The sequence below is a fragment of the Meles meles genome, chromosome 16 (assembly GCF_922984935.1).
Source record: "Meles meles chromosome 16, mMelMel3.1 paternal haplotype, whole genome shotgun sequence".
Classification (NCBI taxonomy): domain Eukaryota; kingdom Metazoa; phylum Chordata; class Mammalia; order Carnivora; family Mustelidae; genus Meles; species Meles meles.
The window spans coordinates 41,932,310-41,948,464 of NC_060081.1; the positions used below are offsets into that span (position 1 = coordinate 41,932,310).

The window sequence follows — 16,155 nt, forward strand, 5'->3', positions numbered from 1 at the left end:
TCTCAGGAAACCACTTTCTTTGTTCATCCATGAGAAGCAACGCCTCATCCATTCAAGTCTTCTCATGAGATTGCAGCAACTCAGCCACATCTTTGGGCTCCACTTCTGGTTCTGGTTCTTTTGCTGATTCCACCACATCTGCGGTTACTTCCTCCACTGAAATCTTGAACGCCTCCAAGTCATTCAGGAGGGCTGGAATTAACTTCTTCCAATGTTGATATTTGGACCTTATGACATAATACTATTATTATCCTCATTTTACAGAGGAGGAACTGAGGCACAACTTTAAGAAGTCACCTAAAGTCACACAGCAGTGATATTGTGAATCCAAAATAAACTGAGGCTCATAAAGGCTGCATGACTTGCACCAAAGAACACAAAATTTTAGGTTTGTGAATCTGAAAATGGATCTCAGGGATGCTCATACTAACTTAGACCTATTTGGACTTAAATTTAGGTCCAGTATTGTGTGTTGGGGAAAGGGGCTGCAACCCCACTCAAATAATCCCTATATCCTAATCTGATGATTTTGTTTCCAAGTCTCACTCATCGGATTTTTAGAAATGTTTCCCAAGACATCATAGAACTAAACTGAATGTTACCAATATATAATTACAGTCACACTTGATTTGAAAGAAAAATAATACATGTGAAAATATAATTGTAAGGCAACTGCTACTTGACTTCCAATGGCCACCTGAGAATATTTTAAACTGCAGTAGATAAATACACTTTTAATACTAAAAAGAAGATAAATGGTTTTATCTACTTTCACCCATTTAACACAATTTAAAGCATATTTAATCAAAACTTAGAAAAACTTATTGGAAAAGCTTCATCATAAATTAAGCATAAATAATGAGTTTTAACCATAACAAATAATCTATATACATTTACCATTTAGAAGGAATTTATTTTGTTCTCTGATAGGAGAGAACTGTCCAAATGAAAGTGAACAAACAGGGAAATCTCTGCTTTGAATTTACCTTTGTGTTTTTCTAGCATGACATTTTGGGGAAAATTCATTTCTGAAAGAGGAGAATTATGGAAGGGAATTCCCTCGTTTAGGACCATTAATAATAGTAATAAATATTTTGGCAAAATGGCCATGATATTAGGACAGTTAAAAGTGGCTCGTTTTCTACCATAGGCTGTGTATATCCAATATTGAGGTTCTACTGTGCACAAGTCGCTGTGTCGGGCTTGGAACAGAACATGCAAATGAATGAGACTGGGTTACCTGGTTTTCAGATATTGACATTCTAGTGAGTTAGAGAAGTCCTGTATATAACTAACATTGATACAAAGTGACAGTAAGTTTTGAAGTTTTACAAACAAATTGACAAGAAACTAGAAAAGACAGTTCACTATTGTGTGGAATGAAATGCAACGAGGAGGGGAGAAATCAAGAAAGGGGAAAATGTGCATGTCCATCTGCTGCATCATCTAATATAATTCTTGTTATAAAAATATTTGCTCAGATAATTGTTGATGGAAAGAAGGAAGGAGGGAAAGGGGGGAAGGGAACGATGGAGTAAATGACTCATGTACAGATAAGATATTGGAAATGAATCTTTGAGTCTTAAAGAATACAGATGTGAAAGAACCAAGGTAGAACTTTGTACAGCAGTGGGGTTTGGGAAACTGCACACATGTGAGTTGGGTTACACAGTGTGATATGTGCAGGTATAGAGCCAGACTATATGGTAAGATCATAAATATTATACAAAGGAGTTTGGACTTTATATCTGGTGGGTAGATGGGAGGTTTCTATGAACACATTTCATCATAGGACCAGTTGCAATGTGGACCAAGTAAGTAGGCTCCAAACTCCCCTTGCTATTGCCTCAAGCTCACTGCTCTACTCACCTCGTTTGGCTCTCAGCTTTCCCATGCTGCTGACTACTCTGGACCTATCTGCATCCCACCTCCCTCAGGCAAGGAATATCTCTGGCTCCAAATGCATGACGTGGGAAGCAGCATGGTGCCATGGGCAAAACAGGGGCTTTGGGTTTAAGCAGACTTTGTTTCCAAATTCTGGTTCTAACCTTGGGGTAACTAGAACCGTTTCTTAAACATTTGGAGCCACAGTTATCCACAAATTTGGAATAATAATCCTGACCCTTTAAAAGTAATGAGATATTATTTTCCACTGACTGAACTGGCAAATATTAGAAAAGAACAAAAATCACAATTGCCGATGGAAATACCAATTGTTACAGCCTTTTGGGAAAGCATTTTGGCAGTATCTATTAAAAACACATACTCCTCAAAGGAAGAACTCACACTCTTGGAATCTTTCCCATACAAATAAAAGCACTGCTTATAAGGATATATGGGCAATGACATCTATGTAGCATTGTTTGTATGGCAATAAAATGGGGAGAAAGTGCTTGCTCATCACAGAAGAATGGCTGAATAAATTATAGTACTTCCAAGCCATGGGATATCACAGGAGCTTTAAGATGGATGAATTAGAGCTACACAAAATGACTCAGAGGGATTTCTACAAAGTTTTGCTGCCTACAACAAAACCAGATTCAGAAAAGTGCGTAGAATGTGATACAATATTTATAAAAGAAGTTGACATATATATATTAACCATGGATAAAAATTTTGAGCTCCCACTGTATATCAGGCTCTCCTGACATGTATAAATGGATTGACTCATTTTAATGTTCAGTATCCTGTGATGGACGTGTTATTATAATTCCTAGTTTCCCAATGAGGGAAGTAAGGTACAGAGAACAAAGAACTTGCCCAAACTCAGACAGGTCATGGTAGAGCTGGAATCTGGACTCCAGAAACTGGGATAAAACAATGTACTTAAATATACTTAATCAGTACATCTTACTCACTGAATTATTGGAACGTGGGAAGTAAGAAAACAAGAAAAAAAAGGGGTAGCTGCGTTAAAATCACACATTATGTGATCAACTTAGGTAAAATTTTGTGTGGGTGCCTATATCCAGAAAATGATACAAGAAAGGATGGACGGTCCTTCAAATGTGAATGGTAGTAATCTCAGGGTGCTGAGATTGTTTATGTTTTAAAAATTCTATTCCATATACTGTCTTTGGTGATTTGAATTTTTTTACAATGAATATACAATTATTTAAAGAACCAAAAGAGGAGTAAACTCTATTCATTGTAGAAAAGACAAAGATTTGCATGCATTTCCATATATTGCATTTTTTTAAACAAAAATGATCATGAACATTTACTAAGTTAAAGAATATTCCTCACCAGAACAGAATTTAAAACTTAAAATGAAGAAATGACTCAAATGAAGAAGGGTAAGTAACTTACAAACATTCATTCACTGGGATGTACAATTAAGTTATGTTAGACTATCAAAAGACATGGAAATAATTTCACAATCTATGTTGTATTTAAAAGACAGTTTCAGGCATCTGGGTGGCTCAGTCAGTTGAGCATTTGGCTCTTCATTTCTGCTCAGGTCATGATCTCAGGGTCATGAGATCAAGCCCTGCATTGGGCTCGGAACAGAGTCAGCTTGGAATCCCTCTCTCCCACTCCCTCCCCTTCTCCTCCTGCTTGTGCTAGCTCTCTCTCTCTCTTTGAAATCAATAAATAATGCTCTAAAAATCTATCTATCAATCATCTATCTATCTGTCCATCTATCTATCCACAGCAATCTAGAAACAGACTGGAAGTTTATATACCCGCATATTATATATATTTGTTTCTAGGATTGAGATTATGGATGATATTTTTCATTTCTATTTTGCTTGTTTTTTTTCATATAATAAATATCCATTACTGTTAAAATAAGAAAATAAATGTAAACAATAAAAATATTTTAACCTTTTCCCAAGTAAATTAAAAAAAAATGAGGAATTTATTCTAAGGAACAGATCATAGAAATACACAGAGATTTATTTAAAATCTATGCACTGCATTTCCTTATTATTTATAATAGAGAGAAAACTGTAAATAACAAAATAATCTAACATTAGAACACTGGCTGTATAAATTGTCAGACAACCATATGATGAAATATTATGCCTCCAATAAAAATCACGCCTTTGAGGAATATTTAAAGACACGGGAAAATATTCATGGTGCACTGTTAACTAAAAAATCAGAATGAGGAATATTTTTTCATAATTTATTTCTTAAAGGGAAATGGTCATAGCCTTTTCCCTTCATGTTTCCCTGAATTTTAAAATAGTTCACAATAAATATGTATTGTTCTTATAGGCAGAAAAAATAAATAGTTGTTATATTAAAAATAGAATAAAATGCTATCTTTGGGGGGGATTATCGAAATGTAAATACCACTTCAATATCAGCTGGGAGTAAATAGTAATAAAGTTGTTTTCCTCTCCCCCGCTACACAGACACACATTTTTCTCTTGCTTATGAGTCTTGGGTTACCCTTTCATGAAATGAAGAGTACATTATACATAAATGTAAAACATTGAGTGCCAGAGACACTCCATACATCTTAGTTCTTTCCCCTTCACTGAGTTGCCAGAGGGCAGTGACTTTGATTCCACACTTCAGACTCTTAAAATCCGTGTGATAACTCAGGTGTTACAGTGTATCCAGAAACTCTACCAATGCAGATCCAACAGCTCTGTCCCACCATGGTGAGAACCCTTTGCAGGGGGCTGACAGACACCAAGGATAGAAAAAAAAGCCTGAAAAAAATTAGACTGCAGAAGCCCAAGAGGAATTTCATGGGTAGTACAATGTTTTCTTTCCCTGCAATGATTTAGACAGGAGGATTAACATGGCCAGAAGCACTGGGAGTCAACCTCATTTGGCCAGGCTTCCAGGGACGGCTCATTTCTGGCACACACCCGAATCCGCTTCCTCATACATAACTTCATCATTTCTCTTTTGTTCTCCTTGCAGGGCTGACTCCTGCTCAAGCATTGCTCTTATTTTACAGAAATTGTGACCTTGAGGGTGTCTGCCACCAGATTAAGGGTTAAGAAATCCTTCGCCAGGTGACATCGCGCTTCATAAACACCCAAACATCCATGATGGGACTTACAGAGCTCCAAAGGAATACAAGCTCGGGCGTGCATGCACCTGAGTATTAATTGATTTTTCTTTTAATATTAATGAGCATATGATTTGGTCTAGTTGACCTTCAAATTCAAATTAGGTACTGATTAAATAATAAGACAGGAGAATTGGGATGTGTTGAAACAGCACTTTTTTCTTCCCCCTCCGGGAAAGTACCTTGGCCTTGGCTGTGAGTAAGGATGAGCTGTAAAGAGTGTTGAGACAACTAGAACAGAGAGTTCTCCTTGACTTTAGAATAACTATATCTTAAATAATAGTGATGATAATAATAATAAAAATTAAAACGTTGCAGCAGTTTCAAGCAGAGCACTTGATAGTCCTGGCATAAAGTTTACTCCTGTGTTTATCCTCCCCTTCATCAGAATGCCTCCTCATTTGTTGGTTTACAAGCCTTAATATTTGTAATCTAAGGTTTGTTTTTAAGGATTTAAAGTATAAACCACCATTAAATAAACAGAATATTTTTACCAGTAGAGAAAGAACTCCCTCAAGAGATAAGTACATGTCTGTTTTTAACTAACTTAAGAACTCCTATGAACCTACAGATATTTTCTCAGGCCAGCTTTACCTTGGAGTTCATTTCAGTTCAGTCCTGGCTGCTGCATCCCTGGCAACCCCCACCCGTGGATGAATTATTCATCAACATTCCTCCTCCTCGCATTTCAGCCTCCCAACTCAACTCCTGCCCACCCGAGGTCTGTAATGAATCATTGGGAACAGGTGCCTTCAGTCTGTAGTGCACAATCTAGCTCTTGATCCAACAGCCAATCAGTTGTACCTCCTTCTGTTAGCAGCGTGCATTGTTCCCAGTTATGTGGGGTAAATGGGCAATGAGCATCCATTCTCCGTACCCAGTGGGAAATATGTCTAGAGCATTTGAACAAAATCGCTGGCACAGAAGACACCCCAGAAGATACTTTCTCTTGAAATTCAACTTTCACGTACCTATTTTAATTTTTTAAAAGTCTCATATCCCAAACCACGTGACATTGGCCAGCTCACTTTCTGCTGGCTTGTTCTCAGTCCTCGCAGTTTAGAAGACACTAATTTCCTGGGCGAACCAAAGTTACAAATGTAAATCCAGCCAATCAACAAGCAAAGTGAGGAGTAACTGGTGAGTCTCCAAATTTGGGGGAATTATTTTGGAGGGAGAGAAAGAGAGAAGGAGAGTGAAGTTCAGTCCATAATATTAGCGATTCTAAAACCCAAGAAGATGCCGAGTCAAGATCTAAGTCTGGAATCAAAAGCAAGAAAGCAAGGCCTCCTTCAGGTCCTTTGGTCAGCAAAAATACTCTGCCATTTAAACTGGAGACCGTAATAAGCATTTTTTATAAGTGATCTTAAAACTGCAGAGCTCACAAATAGCCCAAGTGTCACCAAGGAAGAGCTATATTTCTGCATAAAAGCTAATAATGGCGAATGCTTGAAATGAATCTTCAACACATGTAACTGCCTTCTAATCTCAACTTGATCTCAGTCTTGGGAGGATTTCAATGGCAAATTCATTTCTTTTTTGTTCCAAGCTATGTATATGTCAGTCAAGATGCCAGTTCCACATGCATTAGACACTTGGTCTGAGTTTTGGACTGACTGATAATCAATCAAAAACAGTGTTCTCGTGTATATGCTATTTCAGAAGGAAGAGGCAAAATCCTATCTTCTGTGCTCTATTTTTAATTGCAACTGGACTACATGTTAATGTGGATTTGAAAATACGTTTCCCCAAGATCAAAAGGTTAATGGATATTAACAGTTTATTTCAGTAAAATCCCTAAAATGTCACATTTAATCTTCCTAGGGAATTGCATTTGTGATATGTGACAGAACTTGTTCGAGTCACCACCACTAAAAGTTTCACGTTAAAAACAAACAAACAAACAAAAAATTAAAAGAATAAATGAAACAAGATGGGATTGGGAGGGAGACAAACCATCAATGACTCTTAATCTCACAAAACAAACTGGGGGTTGCTGGGGGGAGGTGGGATTGGGAGAGGGGGAGCGGGCTATGGACATTGGGGAGGGGAGGCGAACCATAAGAGACTATGGACTCTGAAAAACAACCTGAGGGTTTTGAAGGGTCAGGGGTGGGAGGTTGGGGGAACAGGTGGTGGGTAATGGGGAGGGCACGTTTTGCAGGGAGCACTGGGTGTTGTGCAAAAAGAATGAATACTGTTACGCTGAAAAAATAAATAAAATAAAAAAAAAACAAAAAAAAAACAAACCCTAAAAGTATTCTGAGAAATTGATCCTGGCATGAGCAATTAATGGTGTGAGATCCTAAAAGCATCAAGAAATATCACAAACAGTGTTTCTACAAAGGTGTAATATCTCCAAACGAAACAGCTCAACAGGAAAAATCTCAGCTTGAAGTACTTAAAGTAGATCATCTCTTGTTTCGTAAACTCTGCCATTCAACTTCATGACATTAAAATTTTTTTATCACAAGCTAAATGACTAGAATATCCAAAATTATTTGCCTAAGATGAACACCACTTTCTGTCTTCCCAGTGTGACTGAGTCAGGTTTATTTCTCTCTCTAAGATGACACAGGGTTTCTTATCAGAACCTATGTGGATATCTATGTTATTACATTTTTAGATATAAAAAATGGCTTTAGAACCAGGGATGTAAGAACACATAGCTGTGTAATATGAAGGGGAGAATTAAGGGATTCATTTAAAAAGTGGCAATGAGCAAAAAAAGAACCACTGAAAATGACAGTGTGGTATACGCTCATTGGGCAACCCAGTTCCCCCTTCAGGAATGAAGAACTTATTCTCCCAGGTGCAGGCAGCCCTCATTCATCTCAGGTAATCAAGATTACCTCAATGGAAAACCTCTGTCTCACGTAAGGCCACGCCCCCTTCCCAAGGTAACCAATATCGGGTGACTTATCAATGGAAGGTATTACTGACCTCTTTCACCCCAGATGAGACATCTCAGAAGGGTCATGTTATCCTCAGACTAGCTGTGGCTTCTGGTGATAATGCCTTTCAGCTCAACTTCCCTCTTGACCCAGTTCTACTTTGACCCTTTCTCTTTCACAGGTGTTGATTCCAAGAGTTCTCCCTAATAAATATTTGTTTCCTAACCTCCATCACAGAGTCTGTCTTTGGACAGTCCAATCTGTACAGATGCCAGGTGAAAAGTTTGAGCAATTGACAAGTATATGGTATTTTTTCGAGGTAGATGCTATTGTTGTTTTCACTCCATAGAGGAGAAAACGAAAGCATAAAGAGGTTAATTACTTGTCATTACTTGTTAATTCCTTTAGTTACTTGTCAAAGGTTACATCGATTTTGAGCGGCAGAGACAGGATTTAAGCTTCAGCCATCTAGCCCCAGAGTTCACAATGTTAGCAACTACTGTCATGATGCAGGACACCTCATTTAGGAAAACCCGTATACCAGACAACATAAAATGAAAGGAATTATGCAAACAATTGAGTATTAAAATTGTAAAATGACTTTGATTTTCTAAATAGTGGTTCAAGGAATAGCAAGTATCAATATCAAGTATAGATCTATTTTCATATCACTCCAAACTAAAACAAATGCATTCAGCATATTGATCTAAAAGTTCCAAGTAGATTGCATGGGTTTACCAGATGCCCATTTGTATAAATACAACAATCTAGTCTATAGAGGGGTTTTTAATAGCTACCAGTGACAGATATAAAATAATATTACCTTTTTGTTTGGGGACAGTTAATCAGGGTGAGAGAAAAGAAAGGGCTATTACATTTTCCTTCAGATAATTTTTTTAACTCTATCATCTGCACATGAATGTTCCCACTATTTCTCCCTCACATTTTTTCCTAGAGTCTAAATATGATTTTCCTTTACTTTTTTCTTTTCCTGGGGATACCTAGTTCTGCAACATTTTCTCATAGTAACTGTTCATAGAATGAGGGATGATCCTCCCACCAAAGATTTATTTCTATAGAATCCTTTCAACAATTTTTCTCTCTTATCATGTCTGGATAATGGAGTCCCTAGTAGGTGGTTTCCAAATGCCTCTCCTTTGTACTTATTCCTAATGACTAGCTGTAAACAGCAGAACTGCCTAATTCTGGTGCTTCAAATAGGCAATCTTCCTTGAATATAATTTCTTTGATTATTTTTCCTACTTAATAAAGAGTTACTTTTCAGAGGAACAAATGTAAATGTATATAAATTCTGAAAGGGCAGATATGGAATAAAACAGAGTGGCCAGGATATTTGATTGTGTTGGAAATAGAGGTGCTTGAAGAGAATTAGATAGATTTGCTCACTGCTTCATTTCCCCACAAAAACAAAATCCAAATGGTCTTCCATGAATTTGTGAGTTTTAGATGTAGTAAGTCGTCTCGTACCTTCATCTTTACAGACTTCAGCAGCCTCTTCTGAAGCAAGGCTGGGCCCAGTTGCAGCGTTGATGCCATCTGAATAGCAAAAAGAGAAACATGGCCTCAGAGTTAATATTGTCAAGATGGCGTCTCCCTGCCTGTGGCATATCCATCTCCACTCCACCAAGAAGTATGAACCTGTTTAATGCTCCAATACACTGAGTGGCCTTTGAAGGGTCTAGGACTTGTGACTCTCTTTTATAACCAATGGCCAGGAATCTTCCATTAAACCAGAGCCCAATGATAACAAACAATTTTTTGGTGAGGAATACTCTTCGTTGGTCTTATTACGCTTTGGCATTTTGCTTTTTCCCCACCTCTAGAAGAATGGTACATTTCTTTTAGTGAAAGATTGTGAAAGCATATCCTTGCAAGTCTCCACAAAGTGCTTTTATGTGTGTGTTTTTAAAGTTTAGTTTTTCTTAGCACAGCACTTCTGCTCTGTTATGTCAGGCTGTCAAACTGCAGGGAGCATGGCTGATGGCGGTCAGTGCAGAGGCCCAAGAGAAGGGGATCATTTGTAGGAAAGCACCAAAAGCCATTTGGAGATTTCACATCACCCAAGCATAGAGTGGGGGCTAAGGAACTTGGAGGTCCTCGTGCCCCTCACAATGGCAATGAACCTCATCAGAGTTGATGTTTCCCTTCAGTATCATAAGTATCACGGTGACTCCACTCGTATCTAGCTTCCAGGATAATAGATAATTAACTTAAAAACATTAAAATAGTAAATTTATATATGGATTTTCAAAGTTATTTGGAATGGTTAATATTTCACAACTGACGAAGGAATTGAAAAGGAATATACATTCTCCATGTAGTAACAAGGTTATGGAACTCAGGAGAATTCACACACCCATGACAATTAATATTTGAAGACAAATTACATTTTTCTAGCATCTCTTTCCTTCTTAATGCATAGGACTATAACTTGCAGGTCATGTCTTTATTGGAAGAGAGAATAAAATTTTTAGTAGAGGAATAATTGGAGAGGATAAATCACTTTCTTTTGGTAGGTGACAATCGCCTATAAAAACAAACAAACAAACAAACAAAGATTATTAACTTTCCCTTGGTGTTACATCTTCCCATTTGCCCTTCTTTCACAGTACAACTCCTTAAAAGAGCCATCTGTGTTATTGTTCTGTACTTTCTCACTTCATAGTCTCTCCATAACCCACTCCATTGGCTCCAGTACCCCTCTGAGGATTTTCTGAGAAAAGATGCCAATGACTTCCCTTTGTGAAATCCAGTGATCATTTCTCTTTCTCACCTTACTTAATTTCTCAGTAGAATTTCACAGAGTCTTAACTCTTCTTTGTGAAACACTTTCTTTCTCTATTCTGTTGCCACCTATCTGGAAGTCTTGGTGTCCCAAGTCCACTGTTTTCTTTATTGACATGCTCTTCCTGGTGAATCTCACCCAGAACCATGGTTTTATCTTATTAAAAAAATTTTTTTTTTCAGAACCATGATTTTAAATCTCATTTATATGCCACATGAACCTCAAAACTGTATCTCGGTCAGCATCTCTCTAGAATCATCATCTAATCTATCTAACTAGCTAGCTTCTTGACATCCCATATGGTTAAGTGTCCTCTCATGTTTACTCTGGAAAAAACCTGAACTATTAATTTTCTCAATAAAAACTACGCCTCACAGCCAGTCTTCCTAATATTAGCAAGTGGCACCATCATCCACAAAGTTCCTGATGCTAAAAATCTGGGAATTACCCTGGATTCCTCTTTCCCCCTTATCCATCATCTGAATCCATCAACATATCCTCTTATCTTTATGTCTGGAATATGACACATCAGTCCATTTTGTCTCCATTTCCAGAAACTGCCATCATGTCTTCCTGCTATAGCCTTCTAACTGGTCTCTGGTTCTTGTGACCCACTTTTACTCACAGGCAAAGTGAGCTTGTTAAAACTTCAAAACTTCCACTGGCTTCTTTGAAGTTCTAATAAAATCAAATCTTCAATAGTCAGACATTATCTGTTCCTATGACTTTTTTTAACCAAATATTATACCATGTTCCCTCTAACACACCATGCTCCAGCCACTCCAACCTTCTTTCTCCAACATGCTAAAATTGGTCTTGAGGCATTTGCATCATCCGGTCCCTCCATCTAGAATGCTCTTCCACCAATGAGGAGATCCTCATTGAGATTTTATTTAATATCTCTTCCTCAGGGAGTCCTTCCCAAATCCAGCCGATGGAAAGTTGCCTTCCCAGCATTCCTTCTGTCTATTCCATTTCTTTACAAGGCTTTTATCACCATCTTGTGTGTTTTTGTTTATTGTTTATTTCTGAGGTTCACCCCCCTCCCACTGCCAACCCCACCATAATATAAGCTTCAAGGAGGCAGGGATATTGTATTTATTGTTTGTCATGGTATCCCAGCACCCAGAACAGCGCCTGAGTCACATAGACCCTTGCTATGTATTCGTTAAATGACTATTTGAAACTAATAATATATGATATGCTGGCTAATTGAACATAATAATAATAATAATAATAATAAAATGACTGTTTGAGGAATATTATCTACAACTTCAATTTGATTGGATTGTGACAGCAGTCAAACTGTGCTGGTTTGAGATTGTGTTTTTCATGTTGTGGAAGAGGCCCACAGTTACATAATAAAAACTGAAATTGAAAATCATATTGAATGTAAAGGAGGTATTATCATTTTTGTTATTTTGGAAGGAGAGCAATAGGTCAAAAGGGCTTTATTGACCAGGACCTCATCTTTGATTTTTTTGCACTTGGATTAGGAAGGCTAGGAAATGAGCCAGAGCAGGCATAACCATGAATATTGACAACAGCTAAGATCAGAGATGAATTCTGCCGTGATTTGGGCCAACCAGCAGGCTCACTTGGAAGACCAGAGGAGACCTTCAGGGGTGCCACTAGGATTCTTCTTTACCTTGAGACATAAACATACTCTGATGATAATGCTATTGATCCAAGGGGTAGAGAAGAAGACCAAAGCCCCACCACTCTCTGCTGACAGGTGATTAAAAATCCAAAAAGAAACTGCCTGTTCTCAACAGACAAGCTAAAAAGGGATGAATAAACAAACCACAGGCAAATGTGGGCGTGTGTGTGTGTGTGTGTGTGTGTGTGAACAAGGGTGGGGAAAAATCTATGCTGATAAAGATAGCTGGGGACAGAACAGTGAGTGAATAAAACCTGTGAAATCTCGCCAGTCAGAGAATGGCCTCAGCTGTCAGCAGTTAGTTGACTAATACTTGTCAGCGGCCAACAGTGAAAACAGTGACAGCTTCTCACACAAGACTCATCTTCCACGGCGCATAATGATGTGTGGGTCGGGAGCTGGGGTGGGGGGTGGCGGATATCAACAGTCTGCTGGATCAGAAATTCAATTCATTGCAAGGACTATGTTTCGGCTAAGGGAGCGGGCTGACCCAGCGGCAGCTACACAAGGTCCTTGCTGCTTTGCTTCAGTGCTTTCTCTGATTGGCCTTCTTCAATTCCATCTTCCAGGTTAATAATAAAAGATTCCAGTTCTCTAGCAAAACTTCCAAGGTTAATGTAGGAAGTTTTCAATGAAAATCTTATCATGCTACCTGGTTGATTTCCAAGAATTGAGCATATGGCCTGGGACGTGCCTGGCACACTTCAGACGGTGCTCGCTCTTTCAAAAATGCCCCCCCTCGGAAAATGCTCAGGGGGACTTGGTAAGACTAAAGGAAAGATGGGTATTTAGATTTGGGTGGTGTTGATAATGGCATAACTGTGCCTATCAGTCTTTTAAATGAGAGCGTGACTGAGGACAGAGATGGGTGAAAAGAGACGAGAAGCGGAAGGTGGTGACCACCTCTTCTGTCTTAAGGGCTACTTCACTTAAAGATGTTCCTTTCATAATCTACAGTAGAGAATCTATAAACATCCAATGGACACATCTGTTCTTAGGGAAGAGGAGACGTCAGGAAGGCTTTGGATCTCACGCTAGGTCTGGTTGTGAGGTAACTGGGCTCCATGACACTGTGTCCTACCACCCCTAAGAAACAACCAGAAACACGGCTCTTCAAAGTATAATGCAAAGCAGTAAAGAACATTCTACTCCTCATGGAAGGAAAGCCTCTTATTTGTTTCCTTTGAACATTTTGTATTTTATTTTTTCTTCCCAAAATAAATCTGCTAATTTTGAGGTAGCCAAGTTCTGAGGTAGCACTGCTCTTGCTCCAAACTTTGCCTGTTGCTCTTAGAGCATTTCTAAGCAAAGTGTTGTTACACAGAAGAAGAATGGAATTGGTGAATGGGGAATGAGAATGCACCCTTCTGACTGGAAGTGCTGTCACCTATAGTCAGTGGAATTCGTGGCTTCTTGAGGGAGACCTATATGAATACAGCAATCAACCTGGTGAAAAGGTATAAGCATGTCTAGAAAACAGCATCTGAGTGAAGTTACTGTTCATCTCTGTGGATAAGGCCTAGGAGACTCCTCAAAAAAAAAAAAAAAAAAAAAAAAAAAATCCGAGCCCACCTGCTTCTTGGCTCTGCTCTTCTGTTTCTTCTGTATTTTGTTTTTCCTCTGGACCGTTCTCATCTTTCAAGAAAACCACAGAGGGGGAAGAAAAAAAATACATCAAGTCAATTTATGAAATATCTCTTTATGGCTAATAGGCAGCACTGAAATTAATTGTAACCAATGTAGCCTGACTCCCAAAGCAAGGCAGAGAGATGAATCAGAGGCCTGAAACAGAAAAATTACCTACATAAATGGGTGCATTTATACTTGTCCCTTCTCACCTGACTTGCTTGATGAAATGTACTATAGTAAACAAAATTCACTCAGCTTCCTACAACAGTTCTCTCCTTGCACAGCATTTCCCAAAATGCAATACTGATCTTAATTCGAATCTGTGTTTCTCCCTTGACGGAAGCCATACACGCTGTGTAAGGAAATTTGCTTGATTAAGTTTCTGACTCCTTTTCCTGTTTGATATATGTTGCAAAAATCTCTATTTTTAGCTAATGTACACATGACAGTCTAACACATCTATGCTATGAGATACTTTGTCTTGAACAGACTACATTGGTCAAGGGAACACCACAGTACATAACTCCTTGATAAACAAATCCCTGGGCAGGTGCGGTGATGGCTGTATGCTAGAAACTGGTTAACATTTTCTTTTGGCTTAAAATGTGTAATATATACCGGTGGATTTATGGGTAGAAAAAATAAACTTTTCAAAGGCAAATAAAGGCAGGATTTTCTACCTCATTGCTGGGAGAGTTTCCAAATCTCTTCTTGTTTGGAAAATTTTTTAAAAAGAAAAATTTATATAAAGACACCAAAACAGAACATAAAGCATGTTGAGTACAGAAAACAGAGAAGCAGAAGTGAATAGCATATATTACTATGGGTTAAAGATGGCCATAGATCTTTGTCTCTCAAGAAGTGGAATTTTTCTCTCCTCCTCTTGAATCCAGACTGGTTCTGTGACTAGATCAGTGAAATGTGGAAATGATGTCTGGGATCCCCAAGCCAAGGCCTCAGAGGACTAGAAGCTTCAACTTTCTCCCTCTGGGAAGACAGTCACCATGTTGCAGAGATGCTCAGGCTAGCCCCCTAAGAGAGAGGCACATGGGAAGAGAGTAGTGCCATGTGGCAAAGCACTGAGGGGCCAGACACGTGGGTGAATCCTTCTGCACCTTCCAACTTAGCCCAGCTGCCTGCTGCATGCAGGCAAACCACCTCACCAGCACTACCAAGAGCTGAAGAATCACCCAGCCAAGCCCTTTTCAGAGTCCTGACCCATCACTAGGCTCAGATCACTTAACCTTGTTTTGCTTGTGTGCCTTGACCCACCATTCATTATTACTATCAGCTCTTAATCCAGAGGAGGGGAATCCTCCCTAGAGGAGGACTCATGTAGGAGAGCTCAAACAAGAGCCTCAAAAGCAATGGGAAAACATTTTACCAAGTTGCTCTGAAAAAGAAGTGACCAAAGAGAGTTGCAGATGGGAACCATTTGGAATTGACTTGAATGAAAGAAAAAAGTGTATAATACAATGACATAGATAAATGAATGAATGAATGAATGAATGAGAGTGGCATTCTGAAGTATGGAAAAAATGCTACCAATGAAAACATAATTATGTATACAATTCCCTCTGCCGAACACCTGCGTTATCTGTCTGGGGGGATACAGGCTAACTTTGAGCAGGAGAACCGGAGGCAGCTCTACAGGTACCTATACCCAATGTTCTAAATGGCATATTTACAGTACCGCTTAACGGTCTGACATTTGCTCTGTTCTAGTTCTCCAAGCAAATGACGGCATTGGCTTTTGCTCTAGGAAGGAAACAGCCATCCTTGTTGCTCTTGCTCCCTTAACAAGGCTAAGTGGGTGCTGCAGCGCGTGTTAAAACCATGGGTCAGTATTTTCCCCCTTCCTCCCACCAAATGGAGTCAGAATCAAGCAGAAGAAATCGGCCAGCTTTTCTGTCTCCCCCAGTGGACAGTCTTGTTTTTTTGTTTTTTAATATTTTATTTATTTGACAGAGAGAAATCACAAGTAGGCAGAGAGGCAGGCAGAGAGAGAGGAGGAAGCAGGCTCCCCGCGGAGCAGAGAGCCCAATGCGGGGCTGGATCCCAGGACCCTGGGACCATGACCTGAGCCGAAGGCAGAGGCTTTAACCCACGGAGTCACCCAGGTGCCCCAGTG

General features: G+C 39.0%; 1 protein-coding gene across 1 annotated transcript in view; it reads right to left on the reverse strand.

The window, feature by feature from the left end:
- The window catches only part of MACROD2 (mono-ADP ribosylhydrolase 2), a 2,072,211-nt gene that overhangs the window by 86,564 nt on the left and 1,969,492 nt on the right, over positions 1–16,155 (reverse strand). Inside the window, exons 12-13 of the mRNA XM_045980851.1 lie at positions 13,968–14,030; positions 9,418–9,486 (exon numbers count right to left, since the gene is read on the reverse strand). Coding sequence (XP_045836807.1) covers positions 9,418–9,486; positions 13,968–14,030 — 132 coding nt within the window. The remainder of the gene's footprint in view (positions 1–9,417; positions 9,487–13,967; positions 14,031–16,155) is intronic.